At 41.5% G+C, this 24050-nt stretch overlaps 1 protein-coding gene across 2 annotated transcripts in view; it reads right to left on the bottom strand.

The window, feature by feature from the left end:
• The window catches only part of NSMCE2 (NSE2 (MMS21) homolog, SMC5-SMC6 complex SUMO ligase), a 216565-nt gene that overhangs the window by 93889 nt on the left and 98626 nt on the right, over positions 1-24050 (bottom strand). Inside the window, exon 5 of one of the 2 annotated variants that reach the window (XM_049633493.1) lies at positions 13903-13986. The exons of the other annotated variant lie outside the window; for it this stretch is intronic. Coding sequence (XP_049489450.1) covers positions 13903-13986 — 84 coding nt within the window. The remainder of the gene's footprint in view (positions 1-13902; positions 13987-24050) is intronic. 2 annotated transcript variants of the gene reach the window in all.

Raw genomic sequence — 24050 nt, forward strand, 5'->3', positions numbered from 1 at the left:
ACTTTAGTTAAAAGAGAGTTCCTTGGGGCGCCTGGGTGGCTCATTCGGTTGAGCGGCCGACTTCGGCTCAGGTCATGATCTCACGGTCCGTGAGTTCGAGCCCCGCGTCGGGCTCTGTGCTGACAGCTCGGGGCCTGGAGCCTGTTTCAGATTCTGTGTCTCCCTCTCTCTGACCCTCCCCCGTTCATGCTCTGTCTCTCTCTGTCTCAAAAATAAATAAACGTTAAAAAAATAAATAAATAAAAAATAAAAAGAGAGAGAGTTGCTTGGGATGTCTGGGTGGCTCAGTTGGTTGAGCATCCGACTCTTGATTTCGGTTCAGGTCATATCTCACAGGTTGTGGGGTCGAGCCCCGCAATTGGCTCTGTGCTGAAGGTGTGGGGCCTGCTTGGGATTCTCTCCTTTGCCCTCTGTCCCTCCCCTGCTAGCGTGCTCTCTCAAAATAAACAGACATCAAACACACACACACACACACACACACACAGTCACCTTACTCAAGACCATGCCCCTTCCGAGAGTTGACTGGCATCTGACGGCTGCTCAGAGGTTATAAGGGCCTGGCTTTAAACAGCTCTGAAGGGTCATCTACCTTCAGAACTCCCTGCAGGGTCTGCTGACGCTTCTGCTGAGATTGTATCATCAGCTTGACTTCTCTCTCTGCCCAATCCTCCTCCCCTCCCCTCCCCTCCCCTCCCTTCCCCTCCCCAGGTGTTGATCCCAAGATCACTCCCTAGCAAACTTCTGCATCTCAACCTCCACCTCAGAATGGGCTTCCCAGAACACCCAACCTGTGGTATCTGGGTTCTTTCCACTTTACCAGGCTGCTGCCTCAGCTGCTTCATCTGTAAAAGGGGAGGTTGGTTTAGATGAGCCCCGTTCAGCTTCGGCTCCCAGACTACAGTGTGGCGTAGCTGAAAACAGTGAGAAGTTACAAGATCTGATTTCTATTTTTATTTCAGCCGCTTACTAGCAGTATGACCTTAACCCCAGAGATTCACTAACATTACCTACCCTGTCTTTCTCTCAGGGTTGTTGAAAGCATCAATTTATAAACTATAAAGCCTGTATTAAGATAAGCCCTATTTTCATGAGGATTATTACTGTTAAATTTGTGGGAGGAGGAGAGCAACAAGGGATGAAAATACGGCTGTTCTATAATTCTGGGGAGACCCAAACAAGGTCCTTGGTACCCCGCTGCAAGGCCAGTGGCTGCCCTTGCCCAGAGGGAGCCCCCAACTCAACCAGGGTCCACATCGTTGCTCTGGACATCAGGAATCCGTCCCGACCGGTGCAGGACTCTCACTTCCTCTTTACTAAGCTCTGTGAGAAAGCCAGAAGCCGCTGGGGGCCATTGGTCAGGCGTATCCCCACAATGCCTTGCACAAAAGATACGTCGGGAATTCTCTTCCAAATAATTCCCTTCCGTGTGTCACCTCTGGCCACCGAATAAAAGGAGGTCCCATTACCACCCCACGCCCCCAGCCTCTCTCCTTTACCCCAACGTCTTACTCTTTGGCATTTTCTCATCCGTGGCTTTTCGCATTCTTGATTCCTTTCCAGATCTTTTCTATTTTGCCTTTGGGAATCCTGATGTCATTATTAAAAAAAAAACAACAACAAAAACAAAGCGAATCATCCCCCAGCTTTACCCAGAGTGCTCTATCGCCCTGCTGTAAACAAAACGTCGTTCTTCCTGGAGGCTCTGCTTCCTTCTCTGTGGAAACTGAAGATCATGGTCGAGACTGCACATTTTCCCCACTTCTGCAGCCAAAGGGGCCAGTTAAGGGGGGGGAGGAGTGGGTTGGAGATGAGGGCATTCCCTTGGATAAAATCAACCATGCAGACGGTTACTAGTACAAAACTATCATTGCCAACATCGTGGGGGCCTTCAGGGTCTCCTGCCATCCCGCTCGCCTACTGCTAGCCAGCCCTTGCTTGCACTTCTTTAAAACGTTACTCTAAAACAAGTCCCTCTCTTCCATGCAGCTATTAATCCCGCTTTGCTCCCTTCTCTCGGTGCACAAACTTGCCTATTTCACAGAGAAAAATAAAGTCCATCAACTCTGATCTTCAGTTTCCCGTCCTCCTCCTATAAAGTCACATCCATCTATACCCACCCTTCCTGTATTCCTCCAATCTCAAAGGACTGCCCTGGATCCTATGCCCTTCTGTCTCCAGGCAGATGTTACTGCATGAATCACATCTTCTTACTCTTCTCTCTCCAACCACTTCCTTTTGCTGGCCTCAATTCCTCGGCTCATAAAAGCATTTACATTTTCCATCCCGCCACCCCCAAGCCACCACCATCACTACCACACCTTCTCATGCCCTGTGTTCTTCTCCAGTTGGGTCTCCAATCCCTTGGCTACATGATCGGCGTCTACTTTCCAACTTCCCATTCACTCACCCATTTGTCCAGCCTGGCGAAAGTCAGAAATGTGTCTCAACTATCCCTAGCTTACTGGACTGGTTGCTTACATTTGACACAAAAGATTTACTGCCTACCTGAAACGACTTATTTGGTTACTGTGACAACTCCTTTGTTCTCCTGGAACTTCTCGTATCGTTCTTTTCCAAATCTTTTATGAGTTCCTTTGACCACCTTTTATTTATTTATTTATTATTTGTAATATTTATGTATTTCGAGAGAGAGGCAGAGAGATAGAGGGAGAGGGAGACAGAATCCCAAGCAGGCTCCACATTGTCGGTGCAGAGCCCGACGTGGGGCTCGAACTCACAAACCACGAGATCGTGACCTGAACTGGACACTCAACCGACTGAGCCACCCAAGCACCCCCCCCTCCCCATGCCTTTGACCACCTTTTAAATGTCAGGGTACTACTCTCAGGGTTTTATCTTCCATTCTCTTTCTCATTCTTCTCCTGAGTGAGCTCATTCAACAATAATTCCAACTGTCAACTCTATGACAATATCTGTCCCAAATCTTTCTTTGTAGCTTAAATCTCCTCTAATTTTTGACTTTGCTTTAAATTTTCCGTTGCCCCCTTCTAGTGGCACCTGCATCCAGCCGGTCACCCAACTTAGAAACCGGAAAGTCTTCCTTCACTTTGTCCTTTCTCCCCCAGTTAGTTACTAAACATTATCTTCTTACCTCACACTTTCTTTCTGAACCCCCTAAATGTTTTTTTAATGTGTTTTCTTTCGCTCCTCCCCATCACTGCACTGTTAACGCAGGCCCTCACTGTCCTTGCCTGAACTACTGCAGCGGTCACCTAACCCTAGGAAGGGTTCGTACCCTCCAAGTCCACTTGGCCTACAGTTCCACAGAAGGATCCATCTAAAACACCAATGTGACCAGACGGCTCCCTCCAACACTACCTGAGGCAATAACACCACCACCAGACTGACTGAACACGATATGCCTGCACTTGGCGTACAAGGACCTCCAGGACTCAGACTCTGCTAATCTCTCAGGCTACATCAATCAAGGCTTCCCATCTCCGACGTTATGCTCCAGCAACCCCTAAGGGCCCCCAATTCCTCATGTCCATCATGCCACTTCCCGCCTCTGCTTCTGATCACACGGTTGTCCCTTCAGCCCAGAGCACCTCACCCTCTGTCCCCCCCGCCCCCCACCTGGCTAACTCTTCCTCAGGACTCCGTTCACTTGTGCTCTCATTGAGGAGGTCTTCCTTAATGCAGAAGGATTACCCGTCTCTCGGCGGTGTTCTGGGGATGCCCCGTACATACTGCTGCCGTTGTAACTCTACGCTGCTTCAAAATTGCTTGTTTATGTGACTACCTCCTTGCTCCACCAACAAAACCTGGGGACCTGACACAACAGTCGCTTATTCTGTTCAGGAGTCTGCAATTTGGGCAGGGCTCCGTGCGCATGGCTTGTCTCTGCTCCACACAGTGTCAGCTGGTGCAGCTCTCCCAGGGCTGGAAAATCTACTTCCAAGATGACTCACTCACTGTGCTGACGAGCAGGTGCTGGCTGCTAGTTCCTCTCTGCCAAGGTCTTTCCACAGGGCAGTTTAGGCTTCTTCACGGCATGGTAGCAAAGTTCCAAGAGTCAGTGTCCCAAGAGACAGGAAGTGGAAGCTGATAGTTGCTTAAGGCCTAGGCCCAGAAACTGAACAAACCTTCTGCCACCGTCTCCTGTTGGGCAGGCACAGAGCCCAGATTCAAGGGGAGAGGGCACAGCCCCATCAACCGATACGAGGACTGGCCAAGAGCTTTGGGAGCCATGTTTTAAAAGCATCACATTCCCCTACTGGACTGCGTGAGTCATGGAGTCACAGACATGGCATGGACCGGCTCAGCGAATGGGTTCATTCCTGGACCAAACTGCCTACACAGAACTTCACAGTCTCAGTCAGTCATTTGCACCACGGAGATTCTCTTCCAGACAAGTCGGCCCCATCAACTAGCAAAAGGATGAAGGCCCAAAGGAAATGAGACTTAAAGTCTTATAGTAGTTTAAGAATGGGAGGGTTTTATGAGCTAATCAAATTATAGTCCTTCATTTTGCCAAACAAAACACAAAAACAAACTCAGAACTTAAGGCACACAGAGAAAAAAACAGAGCAAAGAATCTTTGTGGGTCAGTTATACAAAAAAATAGCAATGATTCAGAATTTGTGACATATGGGAAGTGCATCCTATTTACTTGCTCAGCTTTTTTGTTTTCTTTTAGCAAGCCAGAGCTAATTAAACCCAAGAACCTGAATGATGAGTATCGTTAAATTTTCTTTCTTTTAAAGGGCACACTATTTACTTTTGCAAATTGGGTCCTGTTTACAGCTATAGTTGTAATTTGATTACTTGATGATGCACTGTATGTCGGGGTAATATATTTTGTGGCACAGTGATGACTCAAATACCACGCACTGACATGCATCTAGCCATTAAACAGAATATGAAAGAATGCATAAGACCTCAGTTATTCAGTTATTAGACATCTTTAAACACGACTGAATCACACAAACAACAGAGGTATCTGACTTTGAATCATTAAATGTAATTATTAAAGTCAAAGGAAATGAAATAATGTGACATCAGTGAGGATCAGACTGCAAGCCTAATTCCAAAAGTAAATCTTGACTAAATAAAAAACTAATAATAAATTAGTTTGCCGAATTCAGAGAGACACCTCATTATAGCTTTAGAAGCACACACTTAAACAGACCTGAAAATAGTCAATCTCTTCTAGGCTTTCTGAGGAGCTTCCAAAACACTAGATAATCTATTTAAAAAAAAAAAAAAAAATTGGTGGGATTTATCAATTAACTGAATACATCATAGCATTTTACCAAGAAAGTAAAATGAGTTTTCCCCCAAAAGAATGAACTTTTTTTTCTCGGAATTCTTCTTGTGTGGCAGAACATTTAGGAAATGTAATTTCCTACATGCAATTACCTTGTAAATTAGACTGCCTATATGACTTCATTTTAAGCAATCTGGAGGAAGGGGCACATTAATTTGGCAATTCCACAATAAAGATAAGTCAGACGGAATGCTGCTTTTATAAGACAAACTAAAAGGTATATCTATAACATAATCTGCACTACCTACCCAATGTTTATGCAGTTACCCTTGTCCAGTATAACATCTGAGAAATTGAAAAATCTCCTAGAACAGATTAAAGTGGAAAGTGAAACAAGTGAATAAAAATCTCTTAAAACAGCCAGACTCATTATCCTAACCCTAAGCCTGCTTCTCCTTCTGGGGTCTTTGTCTCGTAGTGAAGGTGTAGTATAGTATTCTATAGGGGGAAAAAAAAAACCAAACCACTTTAGACTCATGGGTCCGAGTTCAAATCTCAGCTCTGACACTTTACCCCTGTGAGATCTCAGGCAACTGACTCATCGTTGCTAAAAAAACGCCAGTTTCTTTACTTAAAAAGTGGGGTTAATAAGAATAACTTTCAGATGGTGAAGCTGTAATCAGCTAATTTATGAAAATAACTGTTATAGTGTCTAATACAAACAGGTTCTCAATAAATGGTTCTTTTATTGCTGTTATTAGTGAGATCCTCTTCTGTCCAAGAGCTTAAGTTGGGAATTTGGAATCACTGTCCCTTAGTACCTCCTTGAGCTCCACATCTACGCAGGCACCAAATGTTACCGATTCTTCTTAAAGAACTATCATTCTTTCCATCGTGTGAAAAATTGAATTTTCTTCTCTTTGCATGGGCATTTAAACACATTCAAGCCTCTCCCATTTAAAAATTGTGGTCTTCCCACTGGAGCCCATGACAGAATTTTCCACTGTGTCAAGTACCTCAGAAAGATTCGTTTTCTTTTTGAAAAGATGTACATATTTCTTAAATTCATTTATGGGCATTTTATGTATTATGTTACTAAAGAGGATAATATTATGTGCTTATTTATTTTGTCCTTCCCCCCCATCACACTTTCTAAGGGTATGGCTGGTGTGTAAGATACCTATTGACATTTGTCTATTCTGTCCTGTAGCTATCTTACTCCACTGTTAATTATTTGCACTTTTAAATTATGGAAATAACACATTTTTGCTACCAAAACTTTGAATATACATACAAATAAATATTTAAATCACTGGTAATCCCACCATCAATAGTTGTGTATATTTCCTTTTAGCTTCTTTTCCAGATGGCTTATCATACATTTATCCTATTTTATAAAAATGAGATGTTGCACATGCTGTTTTATTGTAATATATATAGACATTTAGGCTATGTATGTATGCTAACATTAATGTTATCATCAACATTATTATCAGCTGTGAGCGTACATCTCATTTAAAGATCAGGATTCAGATAAATTTAAAATATGAAAACTAATAAATGGCTGGAAGAGACCTGACAAAAATAAATGAGAATTATAAGAAATTATAGCTATACCAACTTCAGACAAACCTGAATTTGAGAGAATACGAGTGAAAAAAGTAAAAGTGGGTTACTTTTCGTTAGTAAGTGTTTACACTTATTACAATAAGGAAATCACGGACTTTTTACGCTATAAGCATTTCCACATTTCTTATTAATAGAGATACACTAAACTTACTTTGAAAAATAGAAGGATACACTGAAATTCACTGGTATCATGAGATGGCAACAGCATTTCAGGCCTTTTCAGAAAAGTAACAGGGCTAGAAAAATCTGGGAGGATATAGAAAGGCAAGCTGTTTTTGAAAAACACCTTGTGAACACCTTAACACTTCCATACCAATAAGCAAACCTATAAAACAGTGTTTCTCAATGCTTTTAAAGTCCATGCCACCTTTAAATAAGCTTACAAATCCTAAGCTTAAAATATTAAAATAATGGCAGATTTGGGGGGAAACATTTGCTTAAAAAGAATGTAAGCCTTGACTGTTCTTGCTTGCTGGAATCTTCTGCCTCCCAGCCTCAGTGGCATGGAAAAGAGAACTAAATGCGGGCCATGCTAAGCACACTGCTATTGCTTTCATAGTCACAAATGGAAAAAAAACAAAACAAAACAAAAAACAGCCTTGCAAATGTATTTTGATGAAAGGAGTGACATTCAAAGTCCACTCCTTTGTTTTGGGGTAAACAGGGGAAATCTTTTACGCAAAAGTTCTTCAGAGTGATTTTTCTGGAAGTTATTTTGGCAACTGAAACTTGAATTCCAAACACTCGCCAGAGATCTTCTGGCAAAGATTGGATGTAGGTGACAAAAGGATCCCTCAAAGGCTCCCAGAGGATCTTTAGCTGCAAACTGGGAAGCTCTCACCCAAATTTACTCTTCAGACGGATTAAATTTTTCCCCTACCTGGATTCATCATCAGAAATCTGTTTTTTGAGAACTTTAGTAAGTCAGAAAATTAAGAGACATGTTTGGTACAGCATAAGGGATATCAGGAAAGCAGACTGGCACCAGATTGGGTTTGAATCCCGGCTCTTCCAGTGATTAGCTGGGTGCCCTAGGGCAAGCTTGAGACCTTTCTGTGCCTCTGAGCTTTACCTGGAAAATATGTAAAGTACTACATGTAACTACTTCAGATGACTGTTTTGGGTACTACGTGAGGTAATACATGTAAAGCATCAGAACAATGCCTGGCAAGTACCAAACACTTGAGAAAGTTAGTCTTATTGGTACAGCTGGATTTACGGATCAAGTAATGATGTTGCGTTTACCCCCTGGATATTTCGGTTCTTTTCAGATAAAAACCTCCAAATAAAGCTTGCAAACATGTTATGCTTTGTTGAATGTTTGCAAGTTGAAAGTAGCTGTTTTTGCCCTTATTGTCTCAGAAGCAATGCAACATTATCCTTCAGGTTATAAGTCTTCCTAAGCGCTTTTACTTCTGACATGACTAAAAAGGTCTAACAGGACATAACGTGGCATAAATAATCAGTTTATTTCTTTCCACAGTTTGGTTTCAATTTTTAACATTAAACTCTTCAATTCATCTGGAATGTATTTTAATGTAAAGTATAAACTTGGGATTTAAAACAGGGTTATTGAAACATTAGCCAATGGTTCCAAAGATTTTTCGTGGGTAAGCCAACGTTCCCCCACTGACTTGAAATTAATCACACAGCCAAATCTTACGTGTGCTTATTACAACAATGTCTATTTATTGTTGTTCTCCTACTGGAACTAAGTTTCACAAAGAAAGGGAGCTGGTTACTTGGGTTCATCTTTGGATCACCAGAGTACTGCTTGGATGAGAGGAAGACAAAAGGCTTTCATCCCGTTTTAATTTTATTATTATTATTATTATTATTATTATTATTGTTTTTAGGGAGAAAGAGAGCGTGCAAGCAGGGGAGAAGGGCAGAGGGAGAGAGCAAGAGAATCTGAAGCAGGCTCCACCCCCAGGTGGGGCTCACTCTATCGACCCTGAGATCATGATGTGAGCCAAAATCAAGAGTCACATGCTCAACGGACTGAACCATTCAGGCGCCCCAAGGCTCTCCTCTTTTGACCCCTCAGTGTGATTACCACCTTACTGATTTCTAAGGACAAGCAAATGCTACATTATCGAAACAAATCTGAACTGATCACTGGTACTATTTCTTTCAGTGAGCTGGTGGTTTTCATTTGCTAATATCAGACCGAAGACTTCAAACATTTGGTTTTAAGTGACGGTGTTCGTAATTCTGGAGAAAAAAAGAAAAAAAAAACAAAACACAGAATTTGGTCATAGCCATTCTAGTTTCATAAAACAAACAGGGAAGTTTTCCATATTTTTCTGTGCTTTGAAGTAGCATTAGAAAGCACAGGAAATACCTGCTCTTTTCAGATCTGACAGAAATGACTGATAAATAGGTCTAGAACTTGCATTTTTGAGGAGGAATCTTTCTTTTAGTCTGATTTTTGCCCCTTTTAGCCATTTAGAGTCAATTTTTGAAGAATTTATTTTTGGTCATTCATTTTACAGATTGAATTTATGGTCATAGGGTTAAAAATATTATTCTTTTCAAATATTGTTTTTTAAAAAAATTCCCTCTGCATCTGAGGTTATATACCTTTTTTTTTTTTTTTTTAAACCCGTGACTCTGGATCACATTATGGTTGGATTTTTAAAAAAATCAATTTGAATACTTGTCTTTTAACAGAGTAGGGTAGTTATATTGCGTGGTAATGAATATGTTCAGTTTCAATTTAAACTATACTCTGCTTTTTAATGCCTCCAAATTGTTTTCTCCTTACCACTCTCCCCGTCCCTTAACCATATTAAAAGGTCTCCCCCAACTCTTGGCCAATCAAGAAACTTTCCATCCCATTTCTACGCTAGCCCTGCTTCACTCACAGCTTTCTTCATTTCTTATTTCTTTACAGAAGCCAATAGTAAGATAGCATGGAGTCTCCTGGCACTCCTATATCTTCCTTCTGCCTGCCAAACTGTCGAAGCATTTTTATAATTGTAGGTCCCTGTTATTATTAGTCTGTTACATTCATTTTTTGAGGGCTCCTTTATCGTTAGCATAACGACGGCTTACTACTTTATGAATAACTGTTATTCATAGTTAATTCCATACCGCTTAAGAAAAATTCTATTACGATTCTTCCCTTCATTGAGTTTAATTTATTCTAATTACTTGTTTGGCTCTAGCATGGCTTTGCATTTTTGTTTGTTTTTCAGGACAAGTACACAAGTGGGATTTTTCGCAAGTCGTTCAATGTCAAAGATGATCTTTTCGTGCCCTTTCAATGAAAGCAATGACGCCCAGCTGGCTGTAGAATTGGAATAACAGCACTCTCCCCCTAACGTCTAATGTGATGCTCCATTGCTTTCCTCACACAAAGTCGGTAGGTGACTGGGTACAAATTTATTCTCCTTTTGTGGACATCTTCTCGTTCACCCCACCCTATCCCATCACCACACATCGGGATGCTTACAGTTTATTCCTTTTTTAAGTATAACAATTATGTCAGAATACATTTAAAAGAGGATTTTTCATCATTATTCTTTTTGTTAATAACTGCTTTACTGAGATGTAATTCACATAGCATAAAATGTCTTCATTATTTTTTGCCAGCCACCTCTGAGCCCTTTGATGTGAAGATTCACGATTCCCTTCAGTCAAAGTGGAGTCTGAACGTGTGAAGTTTAATATGGAAGCTCAGGCTACCACCACCTTGAACCAGAAGCCTACCCGCTACCGTCCTGAAGCTGACTGTTGCTGCCACACTGCCACTCCTCCCTCCTGTTCCCCAGGCTCCACCTTGGAACAGGCATTATGTTCTTTATACTCTTTGGCTTTCTCATCAGATTCCTCTTCTTTCTCCATGGCTTTGCCTGGTCCAATCCTCAGCCCTCCTCTCCTCTCATTCTACATACTCCTCCTGGCTCCAACTATCGTCTCTATCAGTGACTCTCAAGCCCCACCCTGAATACTTTTATGTAGAAACTTTCTCCCATCAGCAACCTGTCATTAAACATGCTGACTCTCAACTACAGGGATATCCTGAAATCTCAGGAGCGGCATTTATAGCCTGAAGAAACACTTCTCCTGCCCAGCACCTGAGACACATCTGTTCCATCTCTGGTGACCAGCACCATCATCTGCTGAGCTGTCCATCTAGTGTCTCATCTAGTTTGCTACCATTCATCAGGATGCACCAGATAGACTTCTGGTTCAAGATGGTAACCTGAGATTATATATTAAACTTCACACATTCCCCACCACCTTAGCTAAAGGGAATCATGAATTCTCACATCAAAGGGCTCAGGAGTGGCCAGCAAAAAAATAACAACAACAACAACAACAACAACAATAAAGAGTGCCTAATACATAGCACAACAAGTATTGGTTGAAGCAATGAATTCAATCAATCGCTAAGTTCTATGGTTTCCAATTCATTTTCTTCCCACTCCTCCCCTTCTTTTCATCCATAGTCAGCACTTGAGTTAAAATCACTATTACTGTCTGCTTGGTTTACTGCTGAGTCTGCCAGCCTCCCGTCCTGCTTGTCCCAACCCATTTTCCATGCCACAGTCTCTTATCTTCCTCACAGGTCAGTTCTTATCATCCCTCCACCAAGTCCTTTTAAAATCAAATCTGAATTTCTCAACATGACCCACAAGTCTCTAATGCCCTTGACTTTGTACATAGCATTCCTACTACTTGGGAGAATAACTCCAGTGTCATTGTAAGGAGAACTTCTTGAGGAACCAAAGCTGAATTAAACACCTGTCTGATGTGCTCCCCCAAACAGTCTATATTTGCCCTACAACTGCATCAGTTCTGTGTTGTAATTGTCTGTTTCTTGTCTATCTCGTCAATTACGGTGGAAATTTTGATGGGTGGGCCACTGTCCTTTACACTGTATTTCAGTGCCCTGCATGGTTCCCGGCAGAGAGTAGGCATTTGATGGGCATCTGGTGAATGAATACATCTTCATATACCACAAGTGACCATGCAAGCAGACAACTTTGGAATTCTATCATTGGCAGAGGGGTTCTGAATCAGTGGAGATCCGTAAACAGGCAGTAACAGTGCATGAACATCACAGAATTGTACCCAACGTTTTATGTGTATATACATTTGTTGAGGGTAATTTTTAGACTGTCTAAACAGTCAATAATCCTAAAAATTTAAGAAATGCTTGATTAGAAAGGACTCTTCTGAAGTGTATTACAAACTAGCAAAACCAAAATGTAGATACATACATACAACACACATATACACACAGGGATTGCCCTGACGCTACCCAGCCTTAAGGTAAACCTTTTACTGAAAAGAGACAAGGTCAGAGAGTCGAGGGCTGCAATCCCTGAATAAAAACAGATGCCACCAAAGAACTGAGGCAGAACAGAGAGAGAAAAAAGGAACTTCTGTCTCCGTGACAATTTTACACGGGGTCCTCATGCAGTCAGTGTGTGAAAGGGTGGTTTCCATGCAAAGGGTATCAAAGTCTGAAGAGATCTGTATAATTTTGAAAATTGAAAACTTCAGCTTGCCATAATGCTGCTCAACTTCAGGGAAGTTGGTCTTTTCAGTTCTGGCCAGTGACTTCCCTATCTAGACTCTGACCTTCAACAAAAGGCAAGAGAAAAGGAAGAGGAAGGCAGTGGGCTAGGCTTATGACAAGGGAGGCGCAGGAAGGGGGGAGGTCAAACCCTCATCACATCTCAGGTGACCCTCTTTCCCTGGCTCACTCTACTCCTCCACTCATAGTACAGTTTACATACTTCCCGAATTGCAGGAATCTTGACAACGTATCAGGCACTTTGGTCAAATGATAAAATGTACGTAAGTTCTGAAAAACACAGGCAGTTTTGAAAGTTCTAGGGTTTCCTTTTTTCTTAATAAATGCTGACCATGTGCATCCTCCCCTAAAGTAATTAAACATTTAACAAAGATAGGGAATATGATCTTTTTTTCGTAAGTTTTCATATCAGCATACTGCCTGGTTTGCTTTAGAAAATGTTAACTTCGGTCTGAGATGTTACTAATCCACAAAAGGTAGGACAGGTAGTTCAGAGTGGTGACAGGCTTGATTACTTGGTGTTTCAATGCCAGCTGGCCTAACTTCCATCACTGCAGAGTCCGCAGGGTAGTTACTGATCTTGCATCTAAGATGTCTCTAGGTGTGAAACAAACGTCACTTACAACAGATGGAATTGGACCCTGTCCTCATTAGCAGCATCTTTCATCCAAAGGAAATGAAAGCCCGTTTGGTGAATTGGGTCCAAAGGCCTGGCGAATTCTCTTGACCAGTTAATTAGCATCTAGGTAATCAGGAATGGTCCACCCTACCTGTCTAGCAATTCAGCCCCGGGATCACTTAACAACACACAAGAACAGCTCTCGTGATGCACACAGATGGGAGCCCCATGAATTTATTATACATACTATTAATCCACTAGTGCCTAATTCTGCTGCAGAACTCCAATTGTGTAAATGGACAGAATCGTGAATGCTACAAAAATAGTTTTTAAAAACCAAGTTTGTCAAACATCCCTTTAAGATCCTATATTCAACTATTCTATCTGGACTTTTTGTGAGGTTTTAATCTACTCCCAAAAATGTATTACCTTAAATAATAGTGACAAGTGAGGACTGCTCTGGGTAAATTCCTGATGCATTTATGGGGAAACTTGGTGATCAGTTATTCTGGCTGGAAGCCGGGGTGAAAGGGGAAGTAGAGAAGAGAGGGGAAAAGTTATAATTTAGTAAAGTCCCACCCGACAGCGTAATATTTGACGCCATATTCACTTAAAAAAACAAACCTCCAGGACTCGCTTAAGAGTTGTAATGGGTTTTGCCCTGATATCCTTCTTAGCAGGAAATGGCGGGTAACGATTTAGTGAAATCTGGTCTAAGTTCCGTTATATTCATAGATGAGCTGAACATGTCACTGAGAACTGGGCTGTACTGTTTCCGTAGCAGTGTGTGGGATCTGAAACCTTTTCCGATGCTACTGGGACTGTTCTGAGCAAAGAGAGAAAGATGAGAACGGAAGAAAAAAATTCGATAACCTCGTCCATTGCCTGCTCTACTTGCATCCTTATCCTTAATCTTGTCGACCTCATTGTGTCTTCCATCTTCTTTAGGTTTCGCTGCTGCAAGAGAGACCCAGGTTAGGAAGTGTGACTTGAGAATGATGCCAGGATCAATGCTGACAATGAGATGAGAGCCGGAGTGAAGCCAGAAGAGGCCGAGAAGCCAGAACTGGAAATGAGTTGTCAGAGATGCTCATGATGAGGCATCTACAGTATACGTTCCACCCCTCCGTACAGGGGTGAAATTTGCCAAACTGAACAAGTAATACTCACCCAGAAGAAAAGGGTCTACTCTCGCCGAGATCATTTAATTTGGTACTAAGTGAGATGTGCACGTGATGAAGATGTTCTTAATACACTACTTCTGGGAGGAATCATTCTTGTGAAGTGTGGAATGGGAAGGAAGCATGAGGCATGGCGACATGGATGCGCATCACCTGGGACATCCAGCAGTCTGCTCCCACAGATGCCCTCAAGGTAGTATTCACCTTGAGGGGCCTCACAGACTCTGACACCCGATCTCATGGACTGGACCCAGGAATGCAGACTCATGCTAACAAAACTCACAAGACACAGATGTATTAAAAAAAAAAAAAAAAGAAGAAGAAGAAGGCGACTTTATTATTTACAGTGAACAACAGAAGAATCAGGTGTACTGAATGTCCATCAGCCTGATAGTGAATTATCTCCTTGGGAAGGAAAATTTACCGCAGGGAAGCGTGGTGGGCATGGACGCAGAGCAAGTGGAGTTAATTACACAGGATTCCAGCACCAAACGGCATAAGGCTCTGCAGCTCTCTACAAGAGGGTTACCCACCTGCCAGGCAGGCTGGATGCTTGCCTCAGCCTGGCAGGTGCTACTGCTCAGAAGGTGCTTTGCTGGGTATCACCACAATTAAATCTATCGGTTTTCTTTTTCTCTGTTTGAGAGACAGAGAAAATGCTCATCTGATGAAGATTTTATATGTTTGGGTAGTTTTAAGATGTCAATACCCTCAATTAGGGTATAGTCAAATTTTACTGTCCAAGGAGTCTTTATGTCTCTTAAGATCACAATGGCTCTCTTGGCTTTAATCTCTTTGATGTTCATTTCTTCGATGAATTTTCAGAGAGTATTTTCGTTTCTCTGCTTTCTGAGATCAAGAGGGGCACCGCAAGGTGGACTCCACATTTGCCTACAGGTTCCACAAAGTGTCAGTTAAATTCAAATCAACCTGTACTCTCTGTGCCAACTTTATGCCCACTGCTGTGCCAGGTACAAAATAACATTCAAAACAGCCTCTAAGGAAATGTTGTATCTACTGGATGCCTACAGCCTTTCTCTCTTTTTAAGGTACAAGAAATATAAAGATAAACACAACATTGTCTTGTTCCCTTTAAGTCTTGCAAAGGAACAAGATACGTGTGTTTAAAAAAAAAAAGAAAAAGAAGGTGCTGTGCCAAGTGGTATAAAGCATGGCAGAGGGAGGTCCTTTTATATTTATGGGCAGAGACAGAAGCCACATCTTTCTGTAAGTCTGATTAAAAAAAAAACAACCAAATAACACTGATGATTACTTTAAAAATTTAACAACAGTGAAGCATGAAATAGAAGTTCCTTCCTTTCTACTTCTCCACCCCTGTTCTACCTCTCAAGGTTGCCCCCAGTAGTTTGGTGAATACTCTTCCAGATCTTTTTCTACGTATATGAAACACACACACACACACACACACACACACACACACACACACGCTTCAGCAGCCCCAAACACACATATTTATATACATAAGCATAAATTTATATATTATATCAACATGCAAAATTTATATATTACACATCCCATTTATGTAATATATACACATATGTGAGATTGTAATATATATATTGTTTTATAACTTCTTCTACATTTAATTTTTTGTTGTCAGTTATAACATGTATTTTAAAAAGTACAAAAAATAAATATGCTGTTTAGAAACCAAACTACTCTGGTTGCTCCCACCAAGTCAATAAACAGAAAATTCTCAGTGCCCCAGAAACCCCCTGCATCCACCCCCCCCCCCCAATATCATCATGCTGAATCTTATGTTAATCATTTCCTAGCTTTCTGTATAGTCTCACTACCTATGAGGCAGGCAAAGCTCAAATTAGCCTGCATCAAATGCCCTCAGGGCAACAGCAGCTTCTGTTCTCTAAATCTCCATGGATTCTGTTTCTTAGATTTCCTTTGATTTTCAGTCCTTTGCTGCTCTGAGGATGTTTTCTTATACATATTCAATAGTTGGGGTTGTTTTCAAGAAGAGGATTGTTCAAGTAATGTGATGGGCTGTATTTCCAGTAACAGAAATCTGTGTCACTTGTCAACTTCTTTCTGTGTTACAGTTATATGTATAAATGTAGAGTCTTACCTACTAGATCCTGACTCCTTGGGGGTTATGGGAGGCAAACGTTCTTAATCTGCCACGGCACACAACAGTGAAATATGCAGTCAACGCACAAAGAGTAAAGAGCAAAGGAACGGACATGAGAACGAATATGGAATTACACCTGTGCCGGAGGGGTTGCCATTTCCTTGTTTCGAAGGGAGAGGAGATGTGGATGCATAAAATGATCTGACATGAAACAATTTGAGGCAACAAGGCAATGTTTTCAACGAAATCACCTCCACTCACCAACGTGGGAAGTTTTCCAAGATACATTGTCAAGTGAAAAAAGAAAGTTGTAAGATGGTGTCTGTGTATAAGACAGATCTATCTCTATCTCCCACGTGTGTAAACAGGCCTGTGTGTGACTGTGTGCCCACACACATTCTTGTTTATGCCCAGAAACAATGGCTGTAAGAGCACGTAGCAGTGGTTACTTCTACGAACTGGGCCTGGGAAGCCAGGAGTTAACCTTTTCATTTTCAAGTATCCTATATAATCTTTTTACATGAAGCAATACATTATTTTTATAGTTAGGGGAGAAACTTTTAAATTACATTCAAGGGGAAACATATCTGATGAGAGAAATCAAGAAGAAAAAACAGACAGGAAGACATAAATTATTGGGGAAGGCTCCTTCAAAAAGGCAGGACCTGAAATGAGTCCCAGGCCCTGGTAGAGTTCACACTGGGAGGACAGAGGTGAGGGAAAAGCAGGGCGACATGGACAAGAGCTGTGTGTGAGCAGATGTTAGGAAGAGACGAGAACGACACCTGAAGAGGACCCCAAGGAAGCTCACCTAGCTCAGGTTAACTCAGTTTACACCGCGAGGCGTGATGTTTAATCAGACACAACGGCATCAAACAGCATCAAACGGGCAACGTCATCAATATTAAGAGCTTATCACTGGTTTCATGGGAAACAGAAGTCATTACAGGGTACTTGACAAGGCAATAACAGAATACTAACCTCGTGGAGGACTTCGTGCAGAATGAAATCAAACGTGAAAACTCCCTAGTAATTTGTAAAGTGCTGCATCAGCAATGATAGGTTTTATTACGCAAGAGTTACATTTTGGGGAGATTATCGTGGTATTTTGGCACAGAACGTACCAAACAGGGGCAGAAAAACTCAGGGCCAGGAGACTCCTCAGCAACAGAATACACCTGTAAGAGCTCGTCCAGTTTTCCCAACCTGAGACATGCGCATAACGGCCCTGCCTCTCAGGTTTGTTGAAGATTAAGTGTACATAAAATGGCACGGTCACAATGTATTAGTTCGTTTCTTCTCAACGCTATCAGAGTCCAGATGTATGCCGATAAAAAGAAAAACTGATGCCCTGGCCAAGGGAATGAAAAAGATAAAGCCTGAGACTTTTCTAAATAAATAATCAGTAAGGATCTATTTCTGGGATGCCGGGAATGACCGAGGAAAAAGATGATTTCGAGCTATCCAGCAGGGGAGACTGGGGAAATGGTCATGTCCCTGAAAGAAATCTACCCAGATCTGTGATCCACAACATCTCTGGAGTCAGGACACTCCTATCACATGACTTTCACCTCCACTGTCTGGTACTCCCGACCCATAACCCTCCCCACTGGGTTTGGGGCAACCTCCTTATGTTAGTATAAATAGATCGTGAAATATTTTAACATAAAAGTGTACTCATATCTATTTTATTTGGGGAAAAAATGTCCAGGATATATTAAAAACCTCAAGACAATGGAGACATGCAAAAGTCACGGACGACTCATTTATCGCAATGGGCAAAATTTAGCAGTACCTTATGACAAATCAAAATGAGCTCCATGTTTGACTTCAAGGAAGAAAGATTCTAGATAAATAAAATATGTGACAGAATTAAACATCTTTGTTTTAAAATTATTTGTATCATCTGAAGACCTGAATCACAAAATTATGAAACCAAAAAAAGTTCAATAAAAATTAATAAAGTAAGTGATTCTTATTTACTGTGTTTTAAAAATTCCCTGCTTCTAAGGGGACTCTTGACTTCTGAGTTCCATGTTACAACCCTGCGCTGTGGTCTCGAAGTAGAGTTTATTACTGCTTTCCAGTATTCCAGAGGTCTCGGTTGGATACACTTTGTTGCCCAGCTCAAGGTCAAAAGCTCGAGGAATATTATATGACAGAAAACAAAAATTCCAGAAGCTTAAAAGTGCTCCTCTATCATGCTTCAGACTACTTTTCTGCAAGACCACATCGCTGCAGAAGAGGACAGAGTTGGCAATTGTGTAACTAAGCCTCCAGAACTAGTTACAACTCTGGAATGTGATCTGTGTTTTGCAATATACTTGTTCACCATCATATGAAAATCTTGGGAAATAATGTATCTTGTTTACCTGCTAGTTCCTGTCAGAGAATAACTCATTTAAAAGAATGTTAAGACAATTTCTACATACTTGACAAACTAAAGAGGGGGGGAGGAAGAGGGGAGGAGGAAGAGGAAGAGGAGGAGGAGGAGGAGGAGGAGGAGGAGGAGGAGGAGAGGGAGGAGGGGAAAAGAAATCTATTCTTGTTTCATAGTAAGATGGGAAGGGGAGGTAGGAGAGGATGCATATGAAACAAAACTGGCTCCGAGCAGCCGGCTGTTGAAGATGGGGGTGAGAACACAGAAGCCCACCCTCTAACTGTGCCTTCAGAATGAGCCTCCCCGAAATGCACCGCTGTGGCCTGTGCATTCTTTTGAGCTGAAGACAATCAGGGCTCGCGAGAGTCAGGAAGAGCTTCTCACCTCCCGCTGAACTGCCTCTAACAATTTAAGTAGAGGGCTTGGTCCTGGAAGAGAATCACCACCAGAGATAACTACAGAGACCGGGAGCTAGGTGTGGTGAGCTGAGGGGAGCTGGCAAAGCCTGCTGGTTCGAAGTCCTCTCTGTGGTCCACTGGCTCCGGATGGCATGACGAACATTTGTTTACCAAATATCGGCTCTTCCCATCTCCCTGCGAAGTGTCTTCCTTCCCTCTGAAGCGTCAGACTCCTGCCACCTTCTGTTTAGCTCGGGGTGGCATAGAAACCTCAGCTGCCTCTCATGTCTTTGTGGGGCTCCTGGACCTAGGCAATTAGGTTTGTCTTTCTCCTTTTAATCCTTTTAATCTCCTGTTAATCTTAAATCGATTTCATTAATAGACCAGTCTAAAGAACCCAGAAGGGTAGAGGCAAAAATTTTCCTCCCTGTACCTGCTTTGTATGTGGAAAGGCTTCATAATAAAAAGTTTAAAAAAGGCACCCACCCAGTTTTTCAAGACTGTCTCCTAGCTCGGTGTCTACGAAGGACTATCACAGTTTTACGAACAGAACTACAAAAAAATACATCATCCTGAGAACACTGAGTTAAGATTTCTACAACTCCTGAGGCTTATATGCCCAACGACAAAATTACTGCAGACAATAATCCTGATTATGCTCATAACTCTTCTGTAAAGAAGTTTCACATACATGATCTCAACTGATCTTTAGAATAACACTGTGAGATACGGTGGGTAACATTCCAACTTATGAGAAAGAAATACGAGGCTCAGAGAAATTAAGTGACATTCGTGCATGCATGCATGCATTCCACAAACATTTACTGAACACCTTGTATCTGTCAGGCAGATCTGTCCTGGTATTAGGAATTAAGAGACAAAGAAAACGTGAAAATGTGATTCCGTCTTTCTAGAGGTGCCTGGTCTAGTAGAGGGGAGAGATTTATAGACAGAATTACATGACGATGTGATGCATGGTACAATGCAGTGTTTTTCAAAAACTTTAAACATGATCTGCACTAAGAGATGACATTTTATGTCACAACTCAGGGTATATGAACATAGGTTGAACCGGACAAAAGTTTTATGAAATCACATGATGCACGTGGCATTTTCTAACCTACCCTGTTCAGCATCTTTTATAATAAAATGCTGGTCAAGACCTTTTACAATGATGTCATTATTCACTAGCAGGGTGTGACCTACAGTGCGCAGAAGAGCTATGATCAGAGTTCTGAGGTAATAATGCACAAGGAAACGCAAACTCTGTTCCAGGGAATGAGAACGAGCTTTCAAGAGGTTGGTGTCTGAGCACGTATCAATATTAAAGTGGCAGAACTAGAACAAAAGTCTTGAGATGCTTTAATCACTTTGCTTTTGCAGTAACTGCTGTTTTATGCTAGACACATACGAAGCAGCAACCGACTGTGAATCCAGATAAGCTACAGAAACAAGCTCTTTTCTTGAAGACATGTCAGCGACCATCCATTCACATTTACCAAATCCTCGCTGCAGCATAGCACTTCCTGTAGCTTGGCTCATCCTGCTTCCTTCCATCTGTAAAACCATTACGAACATTTTGAGACTATCAGGTTTATTTTATGACTAACAGTCCTAAATATCTGTCCTCTCAAAAATTCTCTAGAATCGGGGTGCCGGGGTGGCTCAGTTGGTTGGGCGACTGACTTCGGCTCAGGTCACAATCTCACAGTTTGTGAGTTCGAGCCCCGCGTTGGACTCTGTGCTGACAGCTCGGAGCCTGACGCCTGCTTCAGATTCTGTGTCTCCCCCTCTCTCTACCCTTCCCCTGCTCACACTCTGTGTCTCTCTGTCTCTCAATAATAAATAAACGTTTAAAGAAATTTAAAAAAAAAGGTGTAAAATCAGATACTCTCATTTTTATTAACTACCGGTCTATACCATGATTTTGTTCAGTGCTTTAATCATCTATCTCAAGAGTCTCAAACTATTTGCTGTCAATGCAGGGCAGCTGTATCTGGTGTGTACAGACACTCAGTGAAGGAAAAAGGTAGCGAGCGAGAGCTGATGGCTCCGGGAGAACGAGTATCTCCTGCTGCTGCCCTCTGCTGTCTAACAAAGACAGGGGCAAGATCAGGGAGACCCATCAACTTGACTTTGCTTTGCCATTTCTTCCAATAGGAATGTTTCCTTTTTACGTAGGTGTTTTGAGGCTCTATTTGCCCAAGTGAACCAAAGATTCTTTTTGTGAACTTGACCTAGTCTCCTAAGTTCTTTGTGCCTTTTATCCATTAAGCAACAAAGAAAGAAAAGGTGCATTCCCACATCAGCATGTGATCAACTTACAATGGTACCTCTATTCACTGCGTATTCAATAAATATTCATCACAGACACTGATATCGATGCTGAATAGAAAATAAACAAAAGGAAGTAAGTGAACTGAGCTTCATGAGATGGAGGAACTACAGCTGTTTTTCATCCCTACTTCCCCAAGGGGGGAGATGCTTTGAATATCAAGGGTAAAAGATTTTGTTGGCTGAAGGTTGAAAAAACAGTATTCTTAATTAAAATCAAACCAAACTGAACCACCCCCAAAACACCAACCAGCATTTGTGCCTTTAATCATAGAATTGTAGGGTCTTAATAAATGGAAAGTATTCTGGGCTATGCTTTATAGGTATTAACTCAGTAACAGAGGACTAGCCAGAAGGAAATGAGAATTCTACTTTTGAGAAAGTTACTGAAAAGCATAAGCCATTTATAAAGACATCCTGATCTTTGGATGAATCTCTTTGTTTAGAAGAGACACTTAGGCTTGATACCTTTGAATATTTTAAGGAAGTCTGAATAGGTCAATGAATTACAGTCTACAAGGTCTTAAAAAAAAGATTTTCATGTTTTAGACTACACAAAAGAGTTATTTCAAGAATACTCACTCTTTAATTTAGAGCACCAGGGATAGCATTTTCAAAAATCTGTAAATATTTAGTTGAGAATCAAATGATAAAATACTAAAACAATCAACTAAAGATTACGTAGCTAAAAATAATAGAAAACAGACTCCTGACTTTTTCATCTGTAATTACTCTTTTACAGAAAGTAGAACTAGGGAATAAAAAAAACTGGGCTCTATTTTGAGGATAAAGCTGAATTTCACCTAGAACAGAGGCTTGGTATGATTTTACTTCCTAAAATCTTTACTGCTCACTTCCAACTCTGAATGAAGCATCTCCAAATGACTGTGCTCCTCTAGGTGCCTCAAACTCCGTATGTCCAAAACGAAACTCTAATTTGCTACCTTTTCCTCCTGACAACCTTCCCAAACAACCATTCTTCTTAATTCCAGTGACCTCTAAAATGGATATACACAGGAAAATCTGCTGGAAAGGAGAGTAATATAAAATAGTAGTATTTCTGTCCTGGATACATACTCAAAAGTATTTAACTATCGGGCTCCCTGGGTGGCTCAGTCAGTTAAGCTTCCTTCCGACTCTTGATTTCAGCTCAGGTCATGATCTCATGGTTTGTGAGTTCGAGCCCCGCACTGGGCTGTGCATTGACAGTGTGGAGCCTGCTTGGGATTCTCTCTCTTTCTGCCCCTCCCCAGCTCACGCACACACTCTCTCTCCCAAAATAAATAAATAAATTTAAAAAAAAAAAGAAAAGAAAAGAAAGAAAAAGAGTAACCGTTAAGGAGTATGTGATTAAAAAAAAAAAAAAAAAGTTGAGACCACGAACCTAATCCAGACCTCCTCGCTGCCTTGAGACCATCTGTCATCTGTCTTCCCAGTGTGTGAATTCTCCATCCAAATCTCTTCTCCCCGTGTTTGTATTTCCAACAGTACTTAGACCATTGACGCATTTTGCTTGGATTTCTGTGGCAGTTGTCAATCTTGTCTCGCTCCTTGCAATATCTTTTCCCAACTCACCCTTCACTCTGTCACTACGATTATCTTCACTAGTCAGATAATATCACTCATCGAAAAACCAGCAATGCCTACAAACACCTAACATAGTTTTCAGGGCTTTCTATTCTCTTATCTCCACCTAGGAAAGTAGTGTGCAAAAAAAAAAAAAAAAGCATGAATCTCAGGACTACATTTGAGTTTTGGTCCTGCCTTTTACAAGCTTTGTGAGTTTGGGGGAAATCACTTAGGTTTGCTGAGCTTTTATTTCCATCTTTGAGTAGTGCTAAAAATAGCTCACAAAACTGTCATGTAAGTCAAATGAGATTATATATGGGCAGGAACTTATTAGCAGAGAGTCAGGCACACACTAACTGAGCACCGACTGTCTGACCCCCTACGAGCTCTGGGTTCATTAGCTGCTACTGCCCTCTGCCTCATTTTCATTACTCTTGCCCCCATGGTCCTGGCACGCGACACACCAGCCCCTCTGGAACATTTGCTTTCTCCAACATGCCATGCACTCCCAGCCGCCAGTGGGTCGGATTATACTATACTCACAGCCTCACATGCCCTTTGCCGCTTTCTCCAAGCGAAATTCTACCCAAGCCTCAAGGCCCAGCTCAGATGTCAACTCTTCCAGGAAGTCTTCCCTTTATTCCACCGATCAGAATTAACCACTTTTCCTTTGTGTTCTCCCTGCACACTGCTTGCAGCTTTACTTTAGTATTTATTTCGCTGACTCATACGAAACCATTATAATTACATTAAAAGCAAAATTACATTTACATATATGTTACCTGCATAAATTGTAAGCTTCCTGAAGACAGAAAGCATGCTTTTCTTCTTTTTATTCTCAGCAATTAACACCTTGTACAGGAACGATTTCATAAATGTCTGCTGACTGAATAAATAGATGTATCAAAGCATTTGCAAAAGGAGTAAATTTTTACCAGAACAAAACACCAACCACTTGGCCCAACTTTTGAAGTAATTTTTAAAAAACAACTTCTCCCTGAAAAATACACCATTCTTTAATCTTTACAATACACAAAATGTAAAATAACAAAGAG

This window comes from Panthera uncia, chromosome F2 (genome assembly GCF_023721935.1).
Source record: "Panthera uncia isolate 11264 chromosome F2, Puncia_PCG_1.0, whole genome shotgun sequence".
Classification (NCBI taxonomy): domain Eukaryota; kingdom Metazoa; phylum Chordata; class Mammalia; order Carnivora; family Felidae; genus Panthera; species Panthera uncia.